This window comes from Musa acuminata, chromosome BXJ1-4 (assembly GCF_036884655.1).
Source record: "Musa acuminata AAA Group cultivar baxijiao chromosome BXJ1-4, Cavendish_Baxijiao_AAA, whole genome shotgun sequence".
Classification (NCBI taxonomy): domain Eukaryota; kingdom Viridiplantae; phylum Streptophyta; class Magnoliopsida; order Zingiberales; family Musaceae; genus Musa; species Musa acuminata.
This window is the reverse complement of record NC_088330.1, coordinates 30,605,746-30,629,675: the sequence shown is the minus strand read 5'-3', so window position 1 is coordinate 30,629,675 and position 23,930 is coordinate 30,605,746. Positions and strand designations below refer to the sequence as shown.

The window sequence follows — 23,930 nt, the reverse complement described above, 5'->3', positions numbered from 1 at the left end:
CAGCCTAAGGTGCTATTTTGAGGATAGCACGACCAAATCAGCCCCAAGGTATTATTTGGATGAGAGTGTGATCGAATCGGCCCAAAATAACACTCCTTTTAATGATAATACGATCGAAATTAGCCCAAAGTAGTTCTTTTAATAATAGTACAATTAAATCAATGCTCCTTTCGCAATATCATCAAATCAACCCAAAAGACTCTTTTTTATGACATCACAAGCGAATCAACCCACAACACTTTTTCGACGATAAGATAGCTGAATCATCCTCCTTATGATAAATAGTCAAATAGAAACTTCATCATGCCCTAACTCCACTATCTATGTATTAGGGAGCAAGTGATTTGAGAATCATGATATAATAAGGGCTATCGACACCTCAATATCATGATATAATAAGGACAATCAAATTCTTCTACTTAACCCATCTTACTGGCTTGGGAGAAAATTTTGAGAATTACAACCGGCACTGATGATATGTTCGTCATATATTAAAAAGTGAGATTCTCTTTAGACATCAAGGGGTGCTATCCAGAAAACCTGAAAAGCCTTTTCTAGATATTCACACTCATGCAAAGAGTGATTTCTCTTTTCTTTTCTTTTGTTTGCCTTTTTTTCAAGGAATTTTAAGACTACTTCATAAAAAAAAAAAGCCTACTTCTCAATCTGCAATTCTTTTCATCATATTTCTCCAATTATTCTCAGAATGAGAAATACTGAGAGGGTTGAAGACTAGCTAGCTCACAGTTGATCCTGATTTATGGTACTTGCATAGTTTAGAGAATTCCTAGAAACAAAAAAACTCACCAATGTTTTGAATTGGTCAGAGCAGTGATTTGCAGTGAAACATCCACAGTTCTTGCCACTTCAAATACAGCAAATCCAGCAATCTACACATAATATCAGTGATAGCCACACCATTAAGTAAACAAAACAAAATAAAAAAGAACTCAATTAGTAAACAATGGTAAATAAACTTGAATCTTGAATCTTTTATGCTAGTTACACATTACATTTGTCTTCAGCATATAATACATATAGAAAATAATGAATACATATAACATATTTAAGTTCTTGTATAAAGATACAAGTCCTTGAAGCTGTACATTATTATTAACAGGCACAAGAACAATGAATGATTATGTGGTCAGCAGCAGGAGGCAGATGGTTAGCATGGATTCAATTGTATTCTGATGGAAAAAGCAAGACTTCTGAAGACCAGAGTAGCATCCCCAGCAACACAACACCTTAATTAGATTAAAACAGGAAGACATGCTCAGCACATAAATCACACGATATCAAAGACTAGAAAGTGAACTATCATCGATATAACAGAAAGCAAATGAAAAATATATCTCCTGGACAACACATCAACTTTGCTTAGAAATCATACAACGCTTGGGAATACATGTTTATCAGGTTTATTAGAGTATATGCAACATCTTTTGATCTCCAGATTATCTTCAGTCTATTCTTAATTCATGTATAACAGATCCTTATTATGTTTTCCTCTGATAAGCATCAACGTAAAAGTAACCAAGTAAGCATCACAGGATATAAACCAGTCTCACATGCATTTAAGTTCTGCACTTATTTAATTCTTGGCCCTGAATCTTGAAACAGGAAAGCTATCCTAATTCCGAAAGACTTACAAAGAACATACTGTGTAAATCCATTCAAGAGTACAAGTAGAACGAAAACAGGCCAGCAAAGTCCAACTAAGCGTATGTTCTGTTAAACCAAAATTTAATAACATGAATTTGGAAGCTACTTGTTATCCAATTCAATGAACTCGGTTCAGAACCACAGCTATCTAAAAAGTGCAGTTTAACTTTTAGAACTAGTGCTTACTTTCAGTGACTTCAGCAGTGGGAAACTGAAGTTGTTCCAAAAGAGTTACGTCTGCAACCAAGAACCTACGGTATTTGGGTGCAGTTTATGTGCCACAGTTGCTGTTTGATTGGAAATTGCTAAATACCAATGACCAAGGATGCTAATCAACTGATCATTTACGAAAATATCAGATAAGAATGGCAGTCTGAGGAAATTGTCCAAAAATGCAGTTACTTCCATGGTTCCGTGATCATCTATTAACAAGAAGGCAAGGATAATTATCACAGGACAAACCTTCACTTGTTGACCCTGTCCGGATAGTTGGATCATGTATGAGCCCTTGTGGATGGATTAGCATGGAAGGCGGATTGCCTCTTTGAACCTCCAAGCAAAAACAGTGAAGATGCTGTTTCTCCAGCAGACTCTCCTATGCTCAGTTTTGACATACCAACAAGTTCATCAACATTTATGGGGGTCCTTAAATGTACTGCTGTTGGCTTAATAATTTCATGTGCCTGTTGCTCTGAAGTATCTGCTTTGTCTCCTGACCAATGAGGGAATGATAATTGTAGAAATGGTGAAAAATAAGCTGGACGTAACACAGGATAACTGCACTGAAGAGCTTCCGGTTGTGGGACAACTGCTTTCTCATCATTAGAGTCCATTGATTCAAAATCCTCATTCAGTGTTGGAGGCACTGGAAGGGGCTTGTTATTTTGTGCCTCTGATTCTTGGAAGTTCATTAGAGATGGTTGAGCTTCGAGGGGCTGAAAAAGTATAAGGTGGGTTAGTTAGGCATACTGAAAAAATGATTTTAGAAACAGATTATATATGTGGCTAAAATTAATCCTTCCCACCTTTCTAAAGAGGTCTCCTTTGCACGATTTCTTTAATGTAAAAATAGCATACATCAACCCTCATCTGCGACCAAACAAGTAAAGGAAAGTGTGTGTGTGTTAATTAGAAAAGAAAACCCAATAACTCAACTATATTCACAGGCTTCCATTGAGCACTTGCTGTAGGACAGGGCTCAAAGAACTTCATTATCTGGATCTTTGACCTTAAGGTTTTGAAAACTTTCTTTGCAAGACCTCCAGGCATGGTAGTTCTACATGTAGAGATCCACTCTTGGCATGTTTTGAAAATTATTTTTCTCTAAGAAGTCATTCACCTTGCTCAAATTTCAGAGATGCAGGAAAGAATGTTCCTAATTCTGTCAATCTTGACTTGGCAACTATACACAGTATTGGGTATTTAAACTTCTTCTCTCCAGAAATCCTTTCATTTTCACTAAACTGTATGGTTGATAGATAAAAATGGTTCCATAGAGTCTTCGGTATCAGTAGCCCTCACAGAAATAATCGATCCCAGAAAGAAAAGACACAGATTTAAGGGGTCATCAGTCCTTGATAAATCACAGAAAGGGTCCAAACTTATCTGAATGTAATAGATTAGGCTGAAATACTGTGAAAATGAAATCATGTTGACATGATGTGGCATTGTGCATGTCTAATAGACAATCATAAACATTTTCCCCTAAGGAAGCTAAAATGAACAGATGCAAACATCTGCTCATTACAGTGACACAGAGAGAGAGAGAGAGAGAGAGAGAGAGAGAGAGAGAGAGAGAGAGAGGGACCTCATCAGGTTCCATGTCAAAAAGGCTTGATCTTCTCTTTCTTCTTGTTGTATTGGCTTTCCGAATAAAATACTTCTGTGCATGACTAGCCACTTGAGTAGGTGATCTTGATACCACATAGTTACGGGATATGCCTCGCCAATCACCTTTACCAAGCTTTTGTAAGCCGAGTAAAAACAACATATGTTCTTCTTCAGTCCACGGATTACCTGCATATATCATCAACAAAGAGCCCATGCAACTATCATCAATCAAGCTCCAGATTGGAATAACACAGCTGATGGTTATAAACACTGAATCAGAAACTGAAATGGACGTGATACCAAGAAAATCTTCCATGTCGACGAATCTAGTACAATTGAGCGATTTTTTATACATGCACAAGCTTGGACTGTTGTTCTACTTCTATCTAAATGTATCTTTATTTTTCTCAATTTCACTCTCTTCTCTCCATCTTTTAAGCCATATATAGGAACTTTCTGTCAAGATGGATTAGTGGAAGTGCCATCCATGGAGGGTTTGCCACTTGCTAGGAAGTCAGTTACAACCTGTGGGAGCCACAGCTCAGGGTTGCATTGTGCGTTGCCAATGTTACTGTGTGGGGGGCAGTAGAAGTGGCTTTCAACTGGAATAGATTCTATTGGTTTTATCATGACACAATGACTTTTTTGTTTTGTATCAATCAGTAGAATATCTGGTGGTTTGTCACCAACTTGTCTTCATTATTTCTCAAAATACTTTTATCTTCTCCAGATTTCCTTTTATATTCTTAGAACAACCCAACTAAACTATGAGACTCTATCACCTCCCAAGAATCGAACGAATTTTTATATCAAACCCTAGTTAGTCACCAAAACCTATATGCTGCATCACCAACCACTTTAAAGGTTCAGTATATTTCTTTGCATTTCTTTTATGTTTTCCTCAAACAAGCTCCATTTCTTTGTTTATATCTAAAATAAGCAGGCCAACCAGTCAAACTAAACTGTAAAAGTTGATCCATTCATTTTTCTGTGGTTGCCATTTCTTTCGGTTTGTTTCCTGTCAAATTTTTAGCAACTTGGCTCTTCTTATTTGGATCAGAAAGCTACATCTGATTATGAAAATTTCAATGAAGTTGACTACCCATTTGGTTAGAGTATTTATTAGTAACAGCACAGCTACAAGAGAAGTAATTTATTCTTTGACAGCCTTCCTTCTAAAATCCAGATAAAGTAATAGCACGGTTAGTGACACCAAATACAAATCCAGAACAAATCATCCCATCCAGTGCCTATCATAGAAGGAAATGTAGGCAGCTCAGTAGAAGTTTTCATTGCCATCTTCCCTCTACCTATAACTTCTTCATACTGCTCCGTAAACTAATAATTGTTCAGATACCATCATTTCCTACACAGTGAAAACCAAGATAGCAAATCTAAAGCAAAAACAAAATCCTCAAGGATATCCTGAAATCGTGACGCATAGATCTCATCCCTTACAAGTCCAAGATGACCCAAAACTTAATTATATCCTTCATGAAGAGAGAACATGCATTTGAACAAAAAAATTTGGGATCCGAATAAGAATGCCTACAAGCTAACGTGTGGATTCTACTCAGCATACACACATGTTAAGTTTGGAAAGCAGAACAGACGGGCATATCACACATTTCATTTCAACTTTCCGCTAAGTGTAACCAAATCCAGACCTTTACATAATATTCGATTGAGATAAGAAAGAAAGATACTGAAGTATGATAGACAGGCTCTCATTCGGCTTAAAAGGCCCACTTTTTACGGATTGACCTAAAAAAGGAACAAAGCAAGCAAGAGGGGCGAGAGATCAAGGGCGACTCACCCTTCTTTCGCTCGCGGCAGCTCGCGGACGACCCCTTGGCGAAATCCTCCGACGCGTACCCGTCGCGGCAGCCCGGCTCCGACCCGTCAGCGGGCGACACACCGCCACTACAACCGGCGACGATGGAGAGGTTACCCATGCTGGCGCTCTTCCGGATGGATCCATCGGTGAGCCGTACACCGAATAGCTTCACGCCGCGGTTGGGGCACGTCCGGGAGTTGTGGTCATCGTGACTGCAGTGGGAGCACCGCCGCGTCATCCCCCCGCCGTCTCCTCTGGATTCAAGCTTTGGAGCCAAACAAAGTGGACAGGTTTCGGATTGGAAGATCGCTCGAGACGACGGCGTTGCAGAAGAGGAAGACCTGGAGATGTGATGAAGAGTAGAATTAGTCTTCTACTCTCAAGGCTTCCCCGGAAAGATTACCATCCGATGGTTGGATCAAGTATGGGTTCCACAAGCATGTGCCGTATGGGCTCCGCTCCTAAACCAATAAGGGAGGTGATCAAAGAGGTACTATCGAGAAATCGATGCAAGATATACGGAGAACAGATGGCGGCATTGTCCACGAGGAGGATATTATTTCGAGTAAACATTTCTACCATTGGTTCTACCTAATGTGAAGTCTCTTCATGCAAGAGTCGTAATGGGCCAACAGCTTTGCCCAATCAATTTGAAGGTATTTTTGTCGGGTCAAATACTTGGGTTGCATATATTTTCTCAAATGAAAGTTATAACAACACATTATATTACAATTATAAGATTTATTAACATTTAGATATTGTTTAGATTTATGTTTTTTCTTATATCGTTATTATCTTATGTCTATTATATATAGTTCATTAAATATTGTATAATACTACATGAAATTTGATGTAAAACAATGGATTATTTGACGAAGTATTTTGGAACTAAAGAACTGTAAACTCATTGTATCTTAGCACAAACGACAAAACACAAGTCAATCATTGATGAAATCAAGCTCCACAATTATAACAAGCAATAGTAAGCCTTTAAAGCAAGCATATGGCACTGCAACCGCTTCCCGTGAAGCATTCCCTTATGAAGCAGATGAAGTTGGAGGAGGCGGCGGCGGTGGCTCTAGGTAGTCAAACAAGTCCGACGGCAAGTCATCGAACAAGCTATCAGGCGCCGGTGGCTGCTCATCTTCTCTCGCGAACGGCGATCCGTCGTACAAGAATTGCATGCACGGTGACGACCCCTGGCAACCGAACTCTTCCGAAAAGCAGATCTCCTCGCCGGTGAAGTGGTCGAGGTAGTCGAGGGAAGGCTGGGGAAGGGGGCCGATATGCTGCTGCGGTGGTGGCGGCTGCGGCGGCATCGAGGTGTTCGGGAGGCGAAGCAGCTCCTCTTCAGTTGCTGGTTCAAGCAGGGGCGGTAGGGCCGTACCAAGGCCAAGGTTGCATGGGCTCGGAGCCATGCTCATGGCGTACTGGTTGTCCACGTAGAGAGCGGTGCCGCACTGAACGTTGGAGGATCCTTCTTCAAGCAAAACCAGATCGAGGCAGGTGTCCTGCTTACAGGAGAGGTGAAGTAAGACATCGCCATGGTTTCCTACGTGAGATCAGGCTGGTGATGTAACGCAGACTTACTTCCATGTTGGGCGGTGCTTCATATGAAGAGACAGCAGGTAACTCCTTATCGTTCTTGCTTGATCTGGGTGGGAGAGACGAGCGCGAGATCCTAGCCAGCCTCTTCTGCCGCGTGCTCCAGAAGTTCTTCACGTCGTTGTCCGTCCGCCCCGGCAGGTACGTCGCGATCCTCGCCCACTTGTTCCCGAACTTGGCTTGCAGATCCAGCACTATCCTCTCCTCCTCCGGCGAGAACTTGCACCCGCTTCTCCAGCCATGGCAACACCAGTCAACACAGCGATTACAGCCATGAACTATGCAGTGAATCCACCACAGGATTTGATTCGAATCAGGAGAAGGGGTGACTTACGTTTTAAGGTCGGGCTTGAGTTTGTTGACCCAGCGGAGGCGGCAGGACTTGCCGGTGCGGGCGAGGAGGCCTTTGGATCGAATGGAGCTCCAGTCGCGGGGACCGTGCTTCCGGACGTACTCCATCAGGATCTCGTCCTCCTCGGCCATCCACGTCCCTTTCCTGATCGCCATCCCTCCTTCATCCCGTCTGCTGCTTCGCCTACCGCTGCTTCGGCTACTGCTGCTACCCACGCTCCCATTGCTGCTGCTGGTCGCGGGCTTGGCCCCTTGCATTGGCTTCACTGGCGTCTAGCACCCGGAGTCCTCTGCATGAAATCCTCGCATGTACGTACAACCACCCACTAACCCACGTTTAGAGAAAGAGGGCAGAGGATATCAAATCGAATGCAGGTTTGCCCTCCGTCATCCGATGAGCTACCAAGGGTTGTGATATCAGGCACGGACCGGATTGGATTTATTGGAATCCACGATTTAATCTTAGCCGCTGAATCGAAAACATATGAACCGGAGTCGAATGGGATGGGCAAAAGTAATGGGGCCGAGCCGGTGTCCGGGTTTGGCCCGACAAGATCGCACGAACGGCCGGACCGGGTCGGCCCGAACCCGGCCACGTCCCCACCACGTGCCCACGCACATGATTCGCCGGTCGGGGTATGGGCCCCGCTGATCCACGGTCAAACTGGGCACGTCTTTCTCCTCCCTCGGAATCATGGTGCGGGTCCCATCCTCACTCTCTTCGTCCCCGATCTGTGTGCGTATCTCCCTCTGGAAGATGAGTTTGCTGGGAAGAATGGATTACGGTTGATGATGATGATGTGATGATGGTTGACCAGGTGAGTGGGTGATGAGTGTGATTGTGCTGGTGCAGTCTTGGACACACCACGATGGCATGGGGAGGGAGATGAATGGGCATGGAGTGGTGGTGGGGGCACACTGTTCCTTGGGATCCCATCTCGTCCACGGACTGTGATCATTGCACAACTCAAAGGCAATGATAGACACAGGATGGCAGCATGTGAGTGATCATTACAGTGTTCAGAGTCATCCTGACACCACGCCACAACTGGTCAACTTGGGTAACACACTTGCCTCATCACGGAGGAAATCCATCCCATCCTAAAGATAATTGCATTTCATGGTTCTTGTCTGCATGTTCTGCTGTTGGTGCTGTGTCTCGCGCGTATATATATACATACATATATATATATATATATATACATACATATATATACATATATATACGTGAAAGTGTGAGGAGTGGGAAACAGTCGATGGTCAACCGGAGGAACAGCCCTTGGTTTACGGAGCTCAGTGGCGCGTGGAGATGTAGAACAGAACCACTGAGATCAACTTTTTGGGGGGGGAGATAGAAATAATCTAAAGAGTTGAAGGATTTAGTAGCAGCATTCATGATTGCGATAAGTGGGGAGCACTTGAAAGGCACGATCTACTATATAATAACCCTTCGCCATCCCCATACTCCCCAAGAGAAGACACCACCTCTTCAACAACAGGAGGCCACCATTTCCATATCTCTCTCACACTCTCTCACACATTTACTGTTGTACTCATCCTTTTCTTCAGCTGCTTTCTTTTCTATCTTTTCCTTTGCTATCAATCATATCAATGGGAGCCAAAGGAGGAGGGTGAAGGTAAAGGAAGCCAAAGGAGGAGGGTAGAAGTAAAGGAAGGGTTAAAGCTAACATTGAGAGAAGGAAGCAAAAGAAGAGAAAGCTGAGAAAGCCAAATATGTTGACGGAAAAGGAGGATCTGGCACTAAGCCTCAGCCTGAGCTCCTCCACCAATCACTTTGATCATTCATCTCCTTCGCGACCACTGCCATCGTCTTGTGTTCAGAAGCCGCGGTGGAGCCATCTCCTCTTCGCCCCTTCGGGTACTGTTTCCACCACGCTTGTTCTACAGTTGGTAGATCCGGTGTTCTTGTCGCAAAGAAACCACAGATTACATGAGGTATGTTGATTGCAGAAGATAGACCGACGCTTGATGTGTGGCGAGGAGCAGGAGAGGCGCAGCCTGTGTTGCGAATGATCGACGTGAACTGGGCGTCGTCTGCGGCTGCGGCAGCAGGGAGGGACAGCGAGGAGGAGGCAGACGCGTCCTCCCCCGACAGCGCCACCTCCAGCGTGGGCGGCAAGAGGGCCGAGCGCGACAAGAAGCATGAGGCGGAGCGACCCTGTTCCCGCGGCGCCGCCAGCGACGAAGAGGACGGCGACCTGGTCTCCCGCAAGAAGCTCCGCCTCTCCAAGGACCAGTCCGCCATCCTCGAGGAGAGCTTCAAGGAGAACAGCACCCTTAATCCTGTACCCTCTCTCTCTCTCTCTCTATATATATATATATCTCTATCTCTCTCTCTCTATGTTGACCGTGTTGCTCCTTGGCCTTGGTGAGCAGAAGCAAAAGCTGGCATTGGCGAAACAGCTCAACCTGCGGCCAAGGCAGGTGGAAGTCTGGTTCCAAAACAGAAGAGCAAGGTATTCTACTCCTCATACATATCGGAAATAGGGGCGTTTCAGAATGACACGAAGCCACACTGATGCCGTCGTTGGGTTCAGGACGAAGCTGAAGCAGACGGAGGTGGACTGCGGGTTCCTCAAGCGCTGCTGCGAGAACCTCACGGAAGAGAACCGAAGGCTTCAGAAGGAAGTCCAGGAACTGAGAGCCCTGAAGCTGTCGCCCCATTTCTACACGCAGATGACGCCTCCCACAACCCTCATCATGTGTCCTTCCTGTGAGCGTGCCTCCAAGTCCTCCACCGCCACCTCGTCGACCAACGCACCACTGCCGGAGCACCACCAGTTCCTCCCACACCACCGTCAGGTCTCTGCACCGTGGGCGCCCATCTCGCTTCGTCCGTCCTTCCTCGATGCCCCTCCGCAGCGATCGTAGCCTCCGTTGCCGCAGCCCCTTTCGCCCACCCACGCCACTCCACCTCCATGAACAGCTCTACATGATGCTGAGTTTTGAGTAGTAACCTCTTTCGCTTTCATATGATGGAATACTGTTTAAACAGTATGTACTACTGTCAACACTGAGGCTTTTGCGTGAGGAATCAGACGATGGATTATATGTAGTATTTCTTTTATGATTATATATATATTATATTGTTTTCTTTTTTTTCTAATATATATATATATATATATATATCAAACTATTCTACTAATTCATTTTCTGTTGTTTCATTAAATTATTTTTAGCTTTTTTTTATACACCACTATGGACATGATTACAAGATGAAATAGTTATATATGATGTGTTCATAGAAAAAATGTAACACCCTTAACCCAATGAAAAATAATTACAAATGCCTAGAAATAAATCTATTTTAAATGCCTTAAGGAATAAAATAAATTAAAAAAATATTTTAAATACCTAGAAATAAAAAAAATTATCATTTATGATTTTGTATCTTAATTGTAACACCCTTAACCCACTGAAAAATTAGGAGCAATACAACATCATAATTTCCACAAAGTTTGCTTAAGAGAATTACAATGTCTAAACATGTACAAAACTCAATCAAATAAATTAAAATATCCATAAATAAAATCAATAACATATCCTACTCTCAAATATAAAATAAATTTACCAAATGATATCCAACCAAATATTTATTAAATTATGAATATCAAGAGTTCGAAACCTAAAATCAACCCAATTTACTTCCTCCAAACTCAATCTACTCTTTTTCAATAGGGGTGTGAGTAAACACAAGTCAGTAAATATCCAAACTTGATAAAACTTATCATAAAAGAATGTTTTACTAAACTTGTACATTATTTTTGTATTTATGCTTGAATTTAAAAAACAAATAGATGTTAAACATTCTTTTATATTTATATAAAGATTAAAATATAATTTTATATGATTTTCAAATCATAACTTTTAACATAATAAGATACAAGATAAGTTTCAAGCATAGTCATTGAATATATTTTTCATAAGTGAATAAGAATTATTTTAATTAAAAGTTGCCGTTAACTAATCAAGGATCAATGCACATCTAAATTCGTAACTAAGAATTGATATATAAATTTATAGATAATCATAACTATAACCAAATGCATATATCACAACACAAGTGAATATAAGTTAGAATACTGATGATTATTACAATATCCTTTATTTTTTAAATTATTTATGATATTCATGATTTTTATTTGATTATTTTGATAAATATTTATTTAATAATTTTTATATTAAAATAATTTTACATTAGAAACTTATTGCAATGTTAGGGACCTAATTATGAATCTTAGAATTTAAATATAATTTATGAAAGAATTCATATTAAGTTAAAAAAAAAAGGTGGTGAGTAGCTAACTTAAGGATTGTGTCACTTATGCTTGTTCCTCCATTTGTGACACCTTCTTTGATATATGCTTACCATTTTGTTATCTTTCTATTAGCTAAACATAAGCACTTATATAAGAAAAGAGAATAAAACTTATCAAATAAGAACCTTGGTGTAACCCAGCTTGAACTAGAGAAGAGAAATAGAAGAAGAGAGATGAATTGCTTTGGCTTATCAAATAAGATTCTTATATCTAATGTAATAACTTTTATGATTCTTGTATTTAATGAAATAAAATTTATGATTTTTGTATCCATATCTTGCACCTTGATTTTCAGGTCATATGCATTATCATCTCTTCGTCATAGATATCTTAGTCACTTGTTGAGTTTTGTTATCATCTCTTCATCATAGATATCTTAGTCACTTGTTGAGTTTTGTAGCTCACCCTATTAGTATATTAAATTTTTAACTTAGCTTGTAATGTATTGTAAAAGTACACTTTGCATGCAATATATTTTCAAACAAATCTAAATTGAACGTGTGTTATCAAGTTTAAATGACCTCTCTATTTGGAAGGTTTAAGATATTCGGTTTAAAGTTTTATGTTGATATGAACTTACGATAAATGATTGATTTTATAATTAAATAAATTCAGGTTTATAGGTGGATTGTTAATAATTTTTTATAACCTTGGGTTTAATCGAGTTATTGAGTTAATTATTCAATGATTATGAATTATATAGATTTTGTAGGTGGATAATAATTTAATACTTTTAGTATCCTTAAATATTATGTCTTGGATTTTGTATTTGGATTATGGATGAATCATAATTTTTTTAATTTAAGATATGTTTGTTGAATCTCAAATTTTGATGATGAAATCAATTGATAAATTAATGCTCTAATCCATGTATTGAGATAAGTGATGCAGGACTAACTACGTGGAAAAAGAAAAAATAATTACGAAAGAATCAAACGTTGGACTGGAGTCAAAGATCGAACATCAGGTTGGAAGAATTAGAGTATGCACCGAGAACAGATGTTGCAAGAGTCAATATACAGGAGGATCGAGCGATACGCCGAATATCTGAACAACGAGCTGGAAGTTCACCGGAAGCTCGCCAGGAGTTCACCAGAAGTGCAATGGAATTTTCGCTAGGAGTTTGGATGAACAATTGACGTGCTGGACCACTAGATTACTTGATTATAATTGTTTTAGCTTTAATTGATGTAGTTAGGTCTTAATTTGAGTTAGGTTTGGGAGAAATCTTACTAACTCAGGGGTCAACTCAGCCTAAATTATGACTGAATTTGACTTATTGTTTAGCTCATTCAGTGACCCAAAGTCATATCAGGCGGTGGCAACGCTTGAGACTCAACCTCTCAGGTGATCTGAGCGGTGGTACCTGTCATGCCCTCTAAATTTAATTCTCATTTAGGAGGTGTGAACCTAACTTAAAATTGATAATATTATAATTCAACAATTAATCCAGGATCCAAACACACATTTGAGACCACTAAGATATATTCAAGTCAGAATTCACCTCTACAATCCATAATTCATAAACATACGTAGTTTATAATCATACATCATATCACTTAATGTTTCATAAAATCCAATGTTGTGGGAATCTATAACCATACAATATCATAAATCTATAACCATATCATAAATCTATAGTTGTGGGAATCTATAACCATACAATATCATAAATCTATAACCATATCATAAATTGGGAATCTATATAATCTATACAATCACAAAACTAACATATACCACATGTTTATATCATTATACAATTTAAACTTAACACTCCCAAAATCTTGAGAGGTACTTTTCAAATATTTACAATATACATCAACCTAGATTTGTCATTAATATTTAATTATATACAAAATGTACTTCTAGATCAACCACCTTTCAACTACAAAAGATTTGCCCCAAAAATCTTCTAGCCTTCAACTACCTCAGCTCAATTTAAACATTTTAGCGAGCAACAAGCTATCCTAAAAAATTATATAGCAATAGAATGAGCATATAAAACTTAGCAAGTGACTAACATATCCATGTCAAAGAGGACAGTTTCGAACAAATAAGGTTTCAAAATACAAGACAGAGATATAAGAGTTCAAAGATAGCTAGCTACTTGACGAATATAGAATTACAATGTTATATCGTTCGAAGCATATTTTGTTCATAACAATGGAGTAAGGGCTAATTGGAGTATATCATTAGAATAAGAAGCATATCCATGATATATGGAATATTTCAAAGCATATCAAGAATATATAACCGTTTCGAAGCATATCAAAGAACAAATATAAAACAGAAACTCAAATAACACATATGATGTCGCATTCATTTCATTCTTATCTAAAGTGCACATAGAAATATATAACCAAAGCTTTGGATATCATGTCAAATACATAGAAGGTGAAGTGGGATCATAACATAATATGATCCATCCATTTCTGAATGACCACCAAACATAAGTCTCCCATGTCTGGGAGCTCCATCCACCCACGTCTGAGTGAACTCATAGGGGGCCGACAAAACATCGCGTGTTGAATCTCGGATTTTGATGATAAAACCAATTGATAAGTGTTTATGAATTGATCTATGTTTTGAGTGATGCAGGATGCTTCGATTAGGATGAGACAATTAAAGCAGGAAGAATCATGTTAGGTCATTGATAATTTAACCAAAGGATCAGATGACATATCGATAGAAAACTTCAGGCCATGAATTCGGGCATCGGGATAAGAAGAGTGAAAATTACGCCAAGGATATCGGAGCTACGGAGGTCAACTGGCCGATTGGGCAATAGGTTGTAAGATAAGACGATGCGTCGAAGAATCAGATGAAGCGTCGATGAATCAGATGAAACGTCGATAAACTAATGACATGCCGGACAACATGATTCATGCTTAGTAATAATTGTCTAGATCGAAGTATGTTTTTACATATGTAGGATTAACTACGATAGCAAGACATAAAGCAAAATGAAGTCCTGGAGTCAAGAACGCGGTTTCGTTGGGTGTTCGAGAGTTCGTCGAAAGTCCGGACGTTCGTCGGAAGTTCTGTCAGAATTGATCGTTGCCAAAGAAGCTCGTCGGAACTCGCCAAAAAGATTGTCCCAAGAGACCCGCAGGCTTGTGAGAAATTATTCGTTTTGGGCGATGGGCGTACCCACACGGTTTTATATTTTCGAAACATGTAAGTTTCAAAAGACATCTCTAAGGGTAAGGGAGATCTAATGGTCTTATGAGCTCTTGATTCTCATACTTCTCAATCAATGTGGGACTAAATAACCTTATCAATAATTAAATATAATATAATAATATAAATAAGATGGATATGAAGATAAGATGGAGAGTACCTTGCTATATAAATAATAAAAAATACCCTAATTATCACCTTGCATCCTCCTCGCTCATTACAAGTAGGTCTCTATCGGTATAACTGACACATCTTATTTTTTATTTTTTATAATATAATATATAATATCTTATTTTAAGTTTTAAAATTAGTTTTATATTTTTATTAATATAAATAAAAATATATTAATTTACTTTTATTTTATTAACTATTATTTATTTATGATTGATCTAATATTATGTTAAACCGATTCAATGTGACGGTTCATTTGGATTTGGCTTAAAGGGGAAGGAAAATGACGAAAACAAATCAAATGAGTGGTTGCGGGTATTGTTTTTTGTCCATCTTGGAAAATAGAGGTTTTCTATGGGAAAAAAAAGAGAAGAAAACAGTGAAATATTAGTTTTTTTTAGGGAATTTACCCAAATAGTAACGATGATACATATAACATTAGTAAATGTTCGTCCATACAAACAATCTTATAGTTTGTCCATCGATAGAGTTAAAATACCCTAACAAAAGAGTTTGAATTATTTAGGAATAATTCACTCTGGATTCAATTTATATCAATTAATATCTCTGAAAATTATAGGACATTGCGCGAGTATTATTGTAATTGCCAAAAAAAGGTGAAACTCTTTTGTGGACATAATAATGGTACAAATTATACCACTTGGACATAATTTGCAATCACACGAAACAGTTTTTGATGGATGATCTATGAACATTATATTGTTCGATTATTGTAAAGAACAATATAATTGCATCGAGTAGAATCACATCAAAGTAGTTCGAAAGTTCCTCGTTTGATTTGTACAAGCAACCATATTATATTCGGTCACATCTCTTTTTTGGGATTAGATTTATTTCGTAGTAATTGTTTTTGTAATGATGGTTGTGCAATATGGAATGCCATTGGTTAACACATCAACTTCCAAAATCAAATCAAGTGGGACATAAAATTGCATTATATTTAGCTTTCAAGCATGAGAATGATGCTAACTAGTGATTTTTATGTCAAAGTCTTCTCTTTTTTTTTTAATTGTTTTTTTTTTTTAATGTCAAAGCATGAGAATTGGTTTCAGAAATACAATTAAAAATCATAATGAAAATGAAGGTTTTAATTGTCCTTTTATAATTTAGTCAGAATTCGGTGTTTCGGTTACTGCACCGAAATGTTGTTACAAGGCTTCCCTATTGGATCTCAAAAATGGGACCCACTTATGGCTCAGAATTCCCCAATAGGAAGAACTCGTTTCCTGTTTGGTGGTCGGCGTGATGAGCCCTGCCATCGTTTCACATGACGTGGTGTTGGGAGCCCCGATGCTTGGAACCCACTCGACAGCCACGTGGACTCGAGTCTGGATGGGCTTTCTTCATCATCAACCGTCCGTATGACCTCATTGCCACCACATCAACGGGCCTGATCAGCCTTGACCTCCTCATGTGCTTTTGGACACCGACCCTTCTTCGTCAATAAAATTGCTCTCATTCGATTGGGGGTGATTGCGAAGGGCAAGCAGGTAGTTATCAAAAGGAGGGAGCGAGGGGTGGGGGAGGGGGGGCGAGGAAGAGAGATAGAGAGATCGTTTCTTCGATTCGAATCGACGCAATAGGGGATCGCTTGTGGCGTGGGAATCGCCCCCCGGGGGTTCTTGATCCGTTTCTTGCTCCATCGGGAAACCCTAAAGGGTCTCCCCTTCGATCATCTGTGGTCCCTCTTTTGCTTTGCGTTTTCCGATCGCTGCGGTCTCGATCTGAGGCTAGTATAGTGGAGAACGTAGGTTTGGTTCGGTGCGTTTCGGATCTCAAGATTGGGCTGAAGGAATTGGAAGTATGTATATTGAGGAGTTGAGGGAGGGGGACACCGAGGGCGGGGGAGGTGAGCAGGAGAGATCGATCTTGGAGGTTTATGGCCGAAGGAATGGGCTTCTGTATGTGAAGAGGGCGGTGGTCGGAGTTGGGGCTCGGGTTCTCTTTTACCCGACGCTGATGTACAACATTGTGCGGAATAAGATCGAGCCCGACTTCCATTGGTGGGATCGAGTCGACGAGGTTTGCTTTCTTTGTCTTTCATCCTTTGAATTTAATGTTTGGATTTTTTTTCCTTAATTGTGGTATTTTTCTTTCATCTCTTGTTAACTGACTATTTTTCTCTATATATGAATTAAGTCGAATTTGTTCATGAGTGGGCTTAGGCAGGTTGTTTTTGCTCATAGCTGACCCAAATGGTCTTTGTGTTTTAGGTTATTTATTTTGGGGCAATGCCATGTCACTTCTGTCAGGCAAATGATGATTTGAGATTTAATCACAGTAGGAGAAGTGAAGGTTCTGAGCTGGGAAGCTGTCGGGGAAACAGGAAATTATAAGTTTGCTTTAAGTATTGAAATTATGGTGAATAAGAGCGGATTTAAATTTAAGTATTGTAATATTTGTCCAAGATTGAAGAGAATATTAAAAAACACATATATATTTCATAGCGATATATTTTAGAGCATTTAACATGGCATGGCATGGTATTACTATGTTATGATTCGCTGAATTTTTATGATAATTTATGGTATCATTACATGTCAACGAGACCTAAAGAAATGCGAAATCCAATTCAAAGGTCTACAGCCTATCCTGATACCAAACTGATCGTATTTGCAGTGTTTGAAACTAAATGAAATTTAAGAGGTTTCATGTAGCTGATTCAAATAGTGGGGATGTACGTGCCATTTTTTGTGTATAACTTGCATTTCTTTTAAAGAGTAAGTTCAAGACTATGATAGGAAAAAACATAATCTAAGTGGTACTTTGATTAGTTTTTCATTTTATGTTGATCTTTAAAAAGTTCGAGTGAGTTTTAGACGAAAATTAGATTTGGTTATCCTATCTTTCTTCTGACTTTAATCTAAAGATGTGCGCTAGAACTCTTTGTATTGTTCAAATATATCCATTATAACCCCAAAAGTGTAGGAAAAGTTTTGCCATTTTGGTTTGATTTTAAAATTTTAAAGTAAACTTTGTTTGTGAATACTAATGTGTATCATGATGTTTATTTTCAAAAAAATGGTACTCGAGCGTATATATTTGAATGGAAGTTTTTGCAACGTTCCAACGATGCAGTATTTGCATGGGACAAGGATTTTTTGTGGATTCTGAACGCTGGATGTCTTTTTTTCTTTTTTGTGTCACCTTATTTCAAATATATGTGATAATGAGTAAGCATTCCATGTGAACAATGAGGTTTTGTGTTCTGATTCCCTTTGCGTCATGATTATATTAGAATGACACATGAATTTTGCATAAAATGTGTTGCAATATACTAAATGATTCAAGTAATATAGAGATTCTTTCTGTTACTTATCCTGTATACCGAACAACCAATTAGATGTCTCGGAAATATAACTGCCTGTTCTTTCTTGATGATAAGTTATTATGTGAAATTGTATAATGTCTGTCAGGTTTGTTAGCTTTTCTTACTTTGGATGATAACTAACCCACAAGTCTTCTAATTTTTTTCGCCATGCTTTCTATATTCAGAGTTTCACTAACATATTTGGTTTCAGTTTCTATTATTAGGTGCTGTTCCATTTCCTACTCATGTTCCTTGCTTAAAGCAACTTGGTGTTTGTGGAGTAATTACATTGAATGAACCATATGAGACCCTAGTGCCTACCTCATTATATGTTGTGAGTACTTTTCTGCTCGGGCTTTACTTTTAGCATTGCATTTTGTTGTTGTTCCCTGAGAAAGATTGTGATACACTGAATTGGTATTTTTGTTTCTCCTACATTTGCAAAGCGGCATTGTTAGATCAATGCTTCTGAATTTAGAAACACCCTGTTTCATCACATCCAAAAATATAAGTAATGACAAAAACATTTATTGGTTTACTAATTCATGGTTTGAATTACTAAGATGCATCCCTCTCTTTAGATCGAAATAGCAAGGTTATTTCTGTCACAATTCCCGAGCACTTCTATCATTTATTTTTCTTTGGAGATGATATTCACACACAAATTTTATCCCATTCAGCTCAGTGCTTGGCTCTACATTTAGCTTCATAAACAGAATCATAACATCTGTGATTATTAGATTCTCGACCTTAAATTAAGCCAATTTCTTTTACTTCGTGATTCATGTTTTGAACTACTAAATGCATATTTCTATTTTAGTTATGAATTGTACCATTTTGAAATTGTTTCTGTACCTTGAGAATGAGTAGAACTATATATGAGTTTCAGGGATTTTTTAGAATAATAATTGTCATATTCTCATGTTTGTGTGGTGAAATTGAGTTAAGCATGCCCTTCTTCCTGGCATCAGCTGGAATCAGGTAAGCTGAATTTTCATGATCATCTGATATTACCTCAGATCGTATTAATGAATAAAAATCATAAGTCCTACTTGATTATCTTTGATGAAGAATAATCTGTATGATGTGAAGATACCCATCAACTATTTTCAAGTTTCCCGATGGATATTACTCTTGGCCAATTTTGCATGTACCTGACCCAGCCTACTAATTAGACCTGAAGTTGGGAGTCTGGGGGCTGCGTCATATTTCTGTTTCATTGGTCATGTATTTTCCCATATAAGTTAGTCTTGTGCCATGAAGACCAATCATAGGCCAAAACAATTGAACCAGCCTTTAATGAATGGATAAAGGTTATATATTTTTCGTTTGTGTAGCAACCTTGCATAACTGATGTCAGCTCTCCTTTAAGATTTTAGGCATGTTTATTAGTCTTAAGTTGTATCGTATCATATGCTAGTGAAAATTTGAACTATGGCGTACGGTTATCTATGTTCCCAGAATGTTGTCTTTCCATGAGTTGAAATATTTTAGTTATTAACAGATACAAATTTTGATATCTTCTTTTTTATTGCGGCTTCTGAAATACTTCCCCCCCTATTTAGTGAGTGATTTTATGAACTTAAAAATCATTTATTTGGATATTTAGTCTTTTGGTTCTTCTGTGTAGTCTCATGATATTGAGCATTTGCGGATACCAACAAGAGATTACCTTTTTGCTCCATCATTTGGAGACATTTGCCAAGCTGTGGACTTCATTCACAGTAAGTGCTACATTCTACCTTTTATTATGATCAGATTAGATATTTTATTATGCCTCTGAGCCCTGATAATGGTGTTATTTTTTAAAGTTTGATAAATAGTGTGTTACTTGATCCCATTAGGAGGTTATGGCCAACAGCTTGCACACCATATCAAGAATAACATATATGCCATTTTGCACTTGCCCTATAAATTTGTAACGAGTGATGCAACTAAAGATTCTCATAATTGCAGCTGATGTATTCCTTATTGCGCTGTAACCATTTCTACTTTTGAGTAACTTGTGGTTATAACATTTTATTTTAGAAACTGTTGCTTGCAATAAGAATAAGAGCAATGGTTGTGGTATCTTAGTTTAACAATTGTTGATATTATAGTGACACTGATAATCATCTGCTGATGATACTAAGCACCTGCTGAGTATCTTTCAGTATTTGAATTAACAGGTGTCTCAACATATGAGGCTTTAGCAAAGGGCCTGATACACAAAGCCCTAGGATGGTTAAAATATTTATTGAAGGATGACTTGTATTCTGTATCCATCAAATGTTTATATTATTGAATAATGCAATCATGTTGCTCCTTCAGCATTCTATCTATCTATCTTTCTATTGCCATGATTCCTTATTTTTACAGTTTTTATTTTCATGTCATGTGTCTACCCGTTTCAGTGACATTTACTTTTGGTTCTATGTTGACTTTGAAAAGGAAATTCCACCTGTGGGAAAACAACTTATGTTCACTGCAAAGCTGGTCGAGGACGCAGCACAACCATTGTTCTCTGTTACTTGGTTCGCTGAAGTTTTTTTCAAACAGAATTTTCTTTTTATGTTGTTTTTGATGTAGTGCTTGGTATTAAAATATTATTTTACAGATGCAACACAAGCAAATGACACCAACTGCTGCATATGAATATGTCAAATTAATTAGGCCAAGAGTACTTTTAGCTTCTGCCCAGTGGAAGGTAACTTCAAGCCTTTGTGCGCATTTTATTCCAATCAAAATCTATACCCTTCTTTGTTCACTTGTATGTGTATATCTTTCAACTAACTCAAATGCTGAATTTTGTAGCTAGTTGGAAAAATTGTGAAGCATATTTTAAAGAGAACATAATGACCTTTGAAAACTTTTGCCAATCAAGATTCTCTTACCATTAATCCATCAGTAACTATGTTCCCTTTATTCTCTTTCATTAAGTTTATGATATAGCTTTATAAGGGAAAGCAGGGTTATGATTATTTGTCTGGTATGTCCTTAGGTTATGATTAAGTTCATATATGCAACTCTCCTTCTGACAGAGTTGACTGAATGAGTTTATAACTGAAGTTACTAGCAGTCCAAAGCATTGATTTTTTTTTTTTGAATGTTCTAATAGGCTTTCATTTATCAAAATTAGGATGTTTCATGTTGGCCATGCATATGTGCCCAAGTTTCTCTATGGAATATAGGGTCATCATAAAGGATAAGTTTATATTTACTCCTGAATTTGTGATTAGGGTTACGTGAAACATAATCTTAAGAGTTTAGAAGGGTAAAACTGAAGTTTCAGACTAAACCTGTAGGTAAAAGAGAAGTAAGTGATGAAGAGTCTTTTAAGGTTTTTAGTGGCAGTTTTAACCTTGAACAAGGGTATCAGATTTTTCACAGTTTCACTGGCAGTTTTGACTAATTGCAATCGGAAGTAGTGGCTTTGAAGTGAAATAATATTTCATAAAAGAAAAAAAAAAGAAAAGAAACTGATGGGATCAGGATGAGTATATTAGTGTTTATTGCTGATCTGTATCTGTGGTTTGGCTGAAACTATCTGATGAAGCATAATTGTTAATTGTACTTGTATTTTTCTCATGTATTTGTTAATCCTCTGTATGAATTTGGAAACTCCCGATGGTAAATAGCTGCTTTTCAGGTGAGTTATTAAATAAGAAACTAATTCATTCAGGAGTAGCATGTTTGATTATTATTATTATTTTTTTTTTTTCTGTAAGTTGTCTTAATCTGAAGGAAAGTTTGGAGTGTTTTTGATTGGCTAGAGTGTGTGTGATTCTTTTTCTCAAGTAGCATGTAGGATTGAAGAAGACATCCAATTTCAAGAACTTGATCTTGTTGGATCACATTTTTTTTTTTTTGCAGGCTGTCCAAGACTACTATAATCTGAGAGTGAATACAGTTGGAAGGTCGGTCCACCCCTTAGATCTCATTTCAAACCCACCTGTTCTAGCAGCAACTGGAAATTTTGCAGCTTTGGATGAGAGCTCCTTCGAGGTGGTATCACGATCTGACCTCGATGGGTATGACACAAACACAAACATTGGGAACACCGTGTGGGCAGAGCTGAGGTTAGTGTACAGGGTGCAACATGCTGGGCAAGCAGCCCTTACGAGGTTCTCATGTTTCTTGATCAGGTGTCACCCACGTGGGAGACTCAGCAACTCCAGAATGACGATCCCCGTTTACTGCGAGGGTTAGTAGTAGTGAAACTGTAAATAAGTCACCGACTCGTGGATCGTTCTCCTTTTGTTTGTGTCTTTGTCAAGCATGTATGTGTTTACGGTCTCTTATAGAGGCTATGTACCCAATACTTTTTCCACGACGAGTCCTCTTTCAAGGTGATGTAAGATTCTCGAAGGCCTTCTCCACCAAGTTTTTAGCCTGGCGGAGAAGGGGAAATATGGCAGTGGGATCCATCAGCTTTGCTTCATACATGTACTGTGCATATAGTTTGCTCGTCCATTTGCGCTTCGTTTCGTTCGATAAAATCCGCTCATCGAGTTAAACCAATACGTACATCATATACTGTTCCCCCAATTCTAGAGGATGTCTACCAGGCGTATGAACTTTTGTCTTCGACGTTACTTACATTCATTCGTAGTATAAGGGTTTAGGGATTCCAACATCGTCACCAAGTTTTTTTTCTAATTTTTTATTATTTTCTCTACCTTCTTTTCATTTCCATCGGGCATGATGGATTCATTTTTTTTTTTTTGACATTTGAGCTTCTTAATATATTCTAAAATTATGATAAAAATTTGACCCAAAAAATCAACTTCTAGTATACAATATCTGGATCTTGGTTGGATCCCAAAATCAACAGAAAGGAATGGTCCAAATAATATAAATTTTTCAGAAAAAACTTTTAATTGAAACCAGATAGATTTCTATAATAATTTTTTTGATCTAGAATTTTGTTATTTTTTTAGAATCAAAATAGTTTGGTGTTTTCTTTTTTTTTTATTTATTTCCATCAAATCATGATGGATGCATGTAATCTTCTTTGATTTTTGGGCTTTTAATATGTCCAAAAGCTATGATAAAAAATTGATTCAAAAAAATTGAACTCTTTGATATATGATTTTTTTTTTTTGATATTTTTAAAGACTATTTAGCTTCTTAATAATTTTTTTTATTTTCTACTAAGATATATATAATAGCTTCTTAATAATTTTTTGATCTTAATATCTTGTGACACTATTAAGTGCCCGATCGACTCGTGACAGCTTGATAAGGAAGGATCTCCGACATCATCGATCGATCCCATTTCGCAACCCATCCATCCGTACTATATATACCCTAATTAATAATATTCCAAATGCCAACTCATGCAACGAATGAGTCCAGCCGAATTATTAATATATAGTAGTAGTTAAGGCCATGGACGAGGATAATTCCATGGATAACAACACCACCACAGTAAGACTTGTCCTATTTAATCATCATCTAATTCGTACGACGTGGACGGCTAATTCCTCTTCTTTTGTCCACATGCTCTCTAATGATATGAGGTTTCAGGCCTAACAACACCATGATGCATCATCCTAACCCCATCACCCTACCCTCTCCTCGGGATCGACAATACAGTATTTTAATTCGCCAAGTTCTTAAGTTCATCCGTCCCTATAAT

At 38.1% G+C, this 23,930-nt stretch overlaps 4 protein-coding genes across 6 annotated transcripts; 2 read left to right on the top strand and 2 right to left on the bottom strand.

The window, feature by feature from the left end:
- Positions 1-740: 740 nt before the first annotated feature.
- LOC135652441 (transcription factor MYBS3-like) lies at positions 741-5,779 on the bottom strand. 3 transcript variants are annotated; one of them, XM_065173379.1, is made up of 4 exons: positions 5,312-5,779; positions 3,473-3,681; positions 2,128-2,600; positions 741-890 (listed from the first exon to the last, which is right to left on the bottom strand). In XM_065173379.1, exons 1-3 carry the CDS (start codon positions 5,568-5,570, stop codon positions 2,160-2,162), a joined length of 909 nt encoding a protein of 302 aa, XP_065029451.1. In that variant the 5' UTR covers positions 5,571-5,779; the 3' UTR covers positions 741-890; positions 2,128-2,159. The 3 variants fall into 3 exon arrangements, 2 of the variants coding, with proteins under 2 accessions (XP_065029451.1, XP_065029444.1); XR_010502130.1 differs by lacking the exon at positions 741-890 and adding an exon at positions 959-1,247 and having other exon boundaries at positions 1,852-2,600; positions 5,312-5,777; XM_065173372.1 differs by lacking the exon at positions 741-890 and adding an exon at positions 959-1,247 and having other exon boundaries at positions 5,312-5,773.
- A 590-nt stretch (positions 5,780-6,369) lies between these two features.
- Positions 6,370-7,588, bottom strand: LOC103989131 (probable transcription factor MYB58). Its single transcript, XM_009407937.3, has 3 exons — positions 7,272-7,588; positions 6,923-7,166; positions 6,370-6,843 (listed from the first exon to the last, which is right to left on the bottom strand). The coding sequence occupies exons 1-3, from the start codon at positions 7,544-7,546 to the stop codon at positions 6,370-6,372; spliced, it is 993 nt and encodes a 330-aa protein (XP_009406212.2). The 5' UTR covers positions 7,547-7,588.
- Positions 7,589-8,754: 1,166 nt separating this feature from the next.
- On the top strand, positions 8,755-10,350 carry LOC103985670 (homeobox-leucine zipper protein HAT4). Its single transcript, XM_009403487.3, has 4 exons — positions 8,755-9,167; positions 9,260-9,594; positions 9,686-9,765; positions 9,847-10,350. The coding sequence occupies exons 1-4, from the start codon at positions 9,023-9,025 to the stop codon at positions 10,178-10,180; spliced, it is 894 nt and encodes a 297-aa protein (XP_009401762.2). The 5' UTR covers positions 8,755-9,022; the 3' UTR covers positions 10,181-10,350.
- Positions 10,351-16,478: 6,128 nt separating this feature from the next.
- On the top strand, positions 16,479-22,730 carry LOC135652429 (phosphatidylglycerophosphate phosphatase PTPMT2-like). Its single transcript, XM_065173356.1, has 6 exons — positions 16,479-17,022; positions 18,522-18,644; positions 19,941-20,034; positions 20,741-20,823; positions 20,907-20,996; positions 22,163-22,730. Exons 1-6 carry the CDS (start codon positions 16,804-16,806, stop codon positions 22,496-22,498), a joined length of 945 nt encoding a protein of 314 aa, XP_065029428.1. The 5' UTR covers positions 16,479-16,803; the 3' UTR covers positions 22,499-22,730.
- The last annotated feature ends 1,200 nt before the right edge of the window (positions 22,731-23,930 follow it).

Coding starts and splice junctions, on each gene's coding strand:
- LOC103985670 (XM_009403487.3), top strand. CDS start 9,023: ATGTTGACGGAAAAGGAGGATCTGGCACTAAGCCTCAGCCTGAGCTCC. Junction 9,595..9,685: donor AGAACAGCACCCTTAATCCT/GTACCCTCTCTC, acceptor CTTGGTGAGCAG/AAGCAAAAGCTGGCATTGGC. Junction 9,766..9,846: donor TTCCAAAACAGAAGAGCAAG/GTATTCTACTCC, acceptor CGTTGGGTTCAG/GACGAAGCTGAAGCAGACGG.
- LOC135652429 (XM_065173356.1), top strand. CDS start 16,804: ATGTATATTGAGGAGTTGAGGGAGGGGGACACCGAGGGCGGGGGAGGT. Junction 20,035..20,740: donor AGCTGTGGACTTCATTCACA/GTAAGTGCTACA, acceptor GACTTTGAAAAG/GAAATTCCACCTGTGGGAAA. Junction 20,997..22,162: donor TAGCTTCTGCCCAGTGGAAG/GTAACTTCAAGC, acceptor TTTTTTTTGCAG/GCTGTCCAAGACTACTATAA.
- LOC103989131 (XM_009407937.3), bottom strand. CDS start 7,546: ATGCAAGGGGCCAAGCCCGCGACCAGCAGCAGCAATGGGAGCGTGGGT. Junction 7,167..7,271: donor CTCAAGCCCGACCTTAAAAC/GTAAGTCACCCC, acceptor TGGCTGGAGAAG/CGGGTGCAAGTTCTCGCCGG. Junction 6,844..6,922: donor AAGCACCGCCCAACATGGAA/GTAAGTCTGCGT, acceptor TCCTGTAAGCAG/GACACCTGCCTCGATCTGGT.
- LOC135652441 (XM_065173379.1), bottom strand. CDS start 5,570: ATGACGCGGCGGTGCTCCCACTGCAGTCACGATGACCACAACTCCCGG. Junction 3,682..5,311: donor CTGCCGCGAGCGAAAGAAGG/GTGAGTCGCCCT, acceptor TGATATATGCAG/GTAATCCGTGGACTGAAGAA. Junction 2,601..3,472: donor TTGACATGGAACCTGATGAG/GTCCCTCTCTCT, acceptor ATACTTTTTCAG/CCCCTCGAAGCTCAACCATC.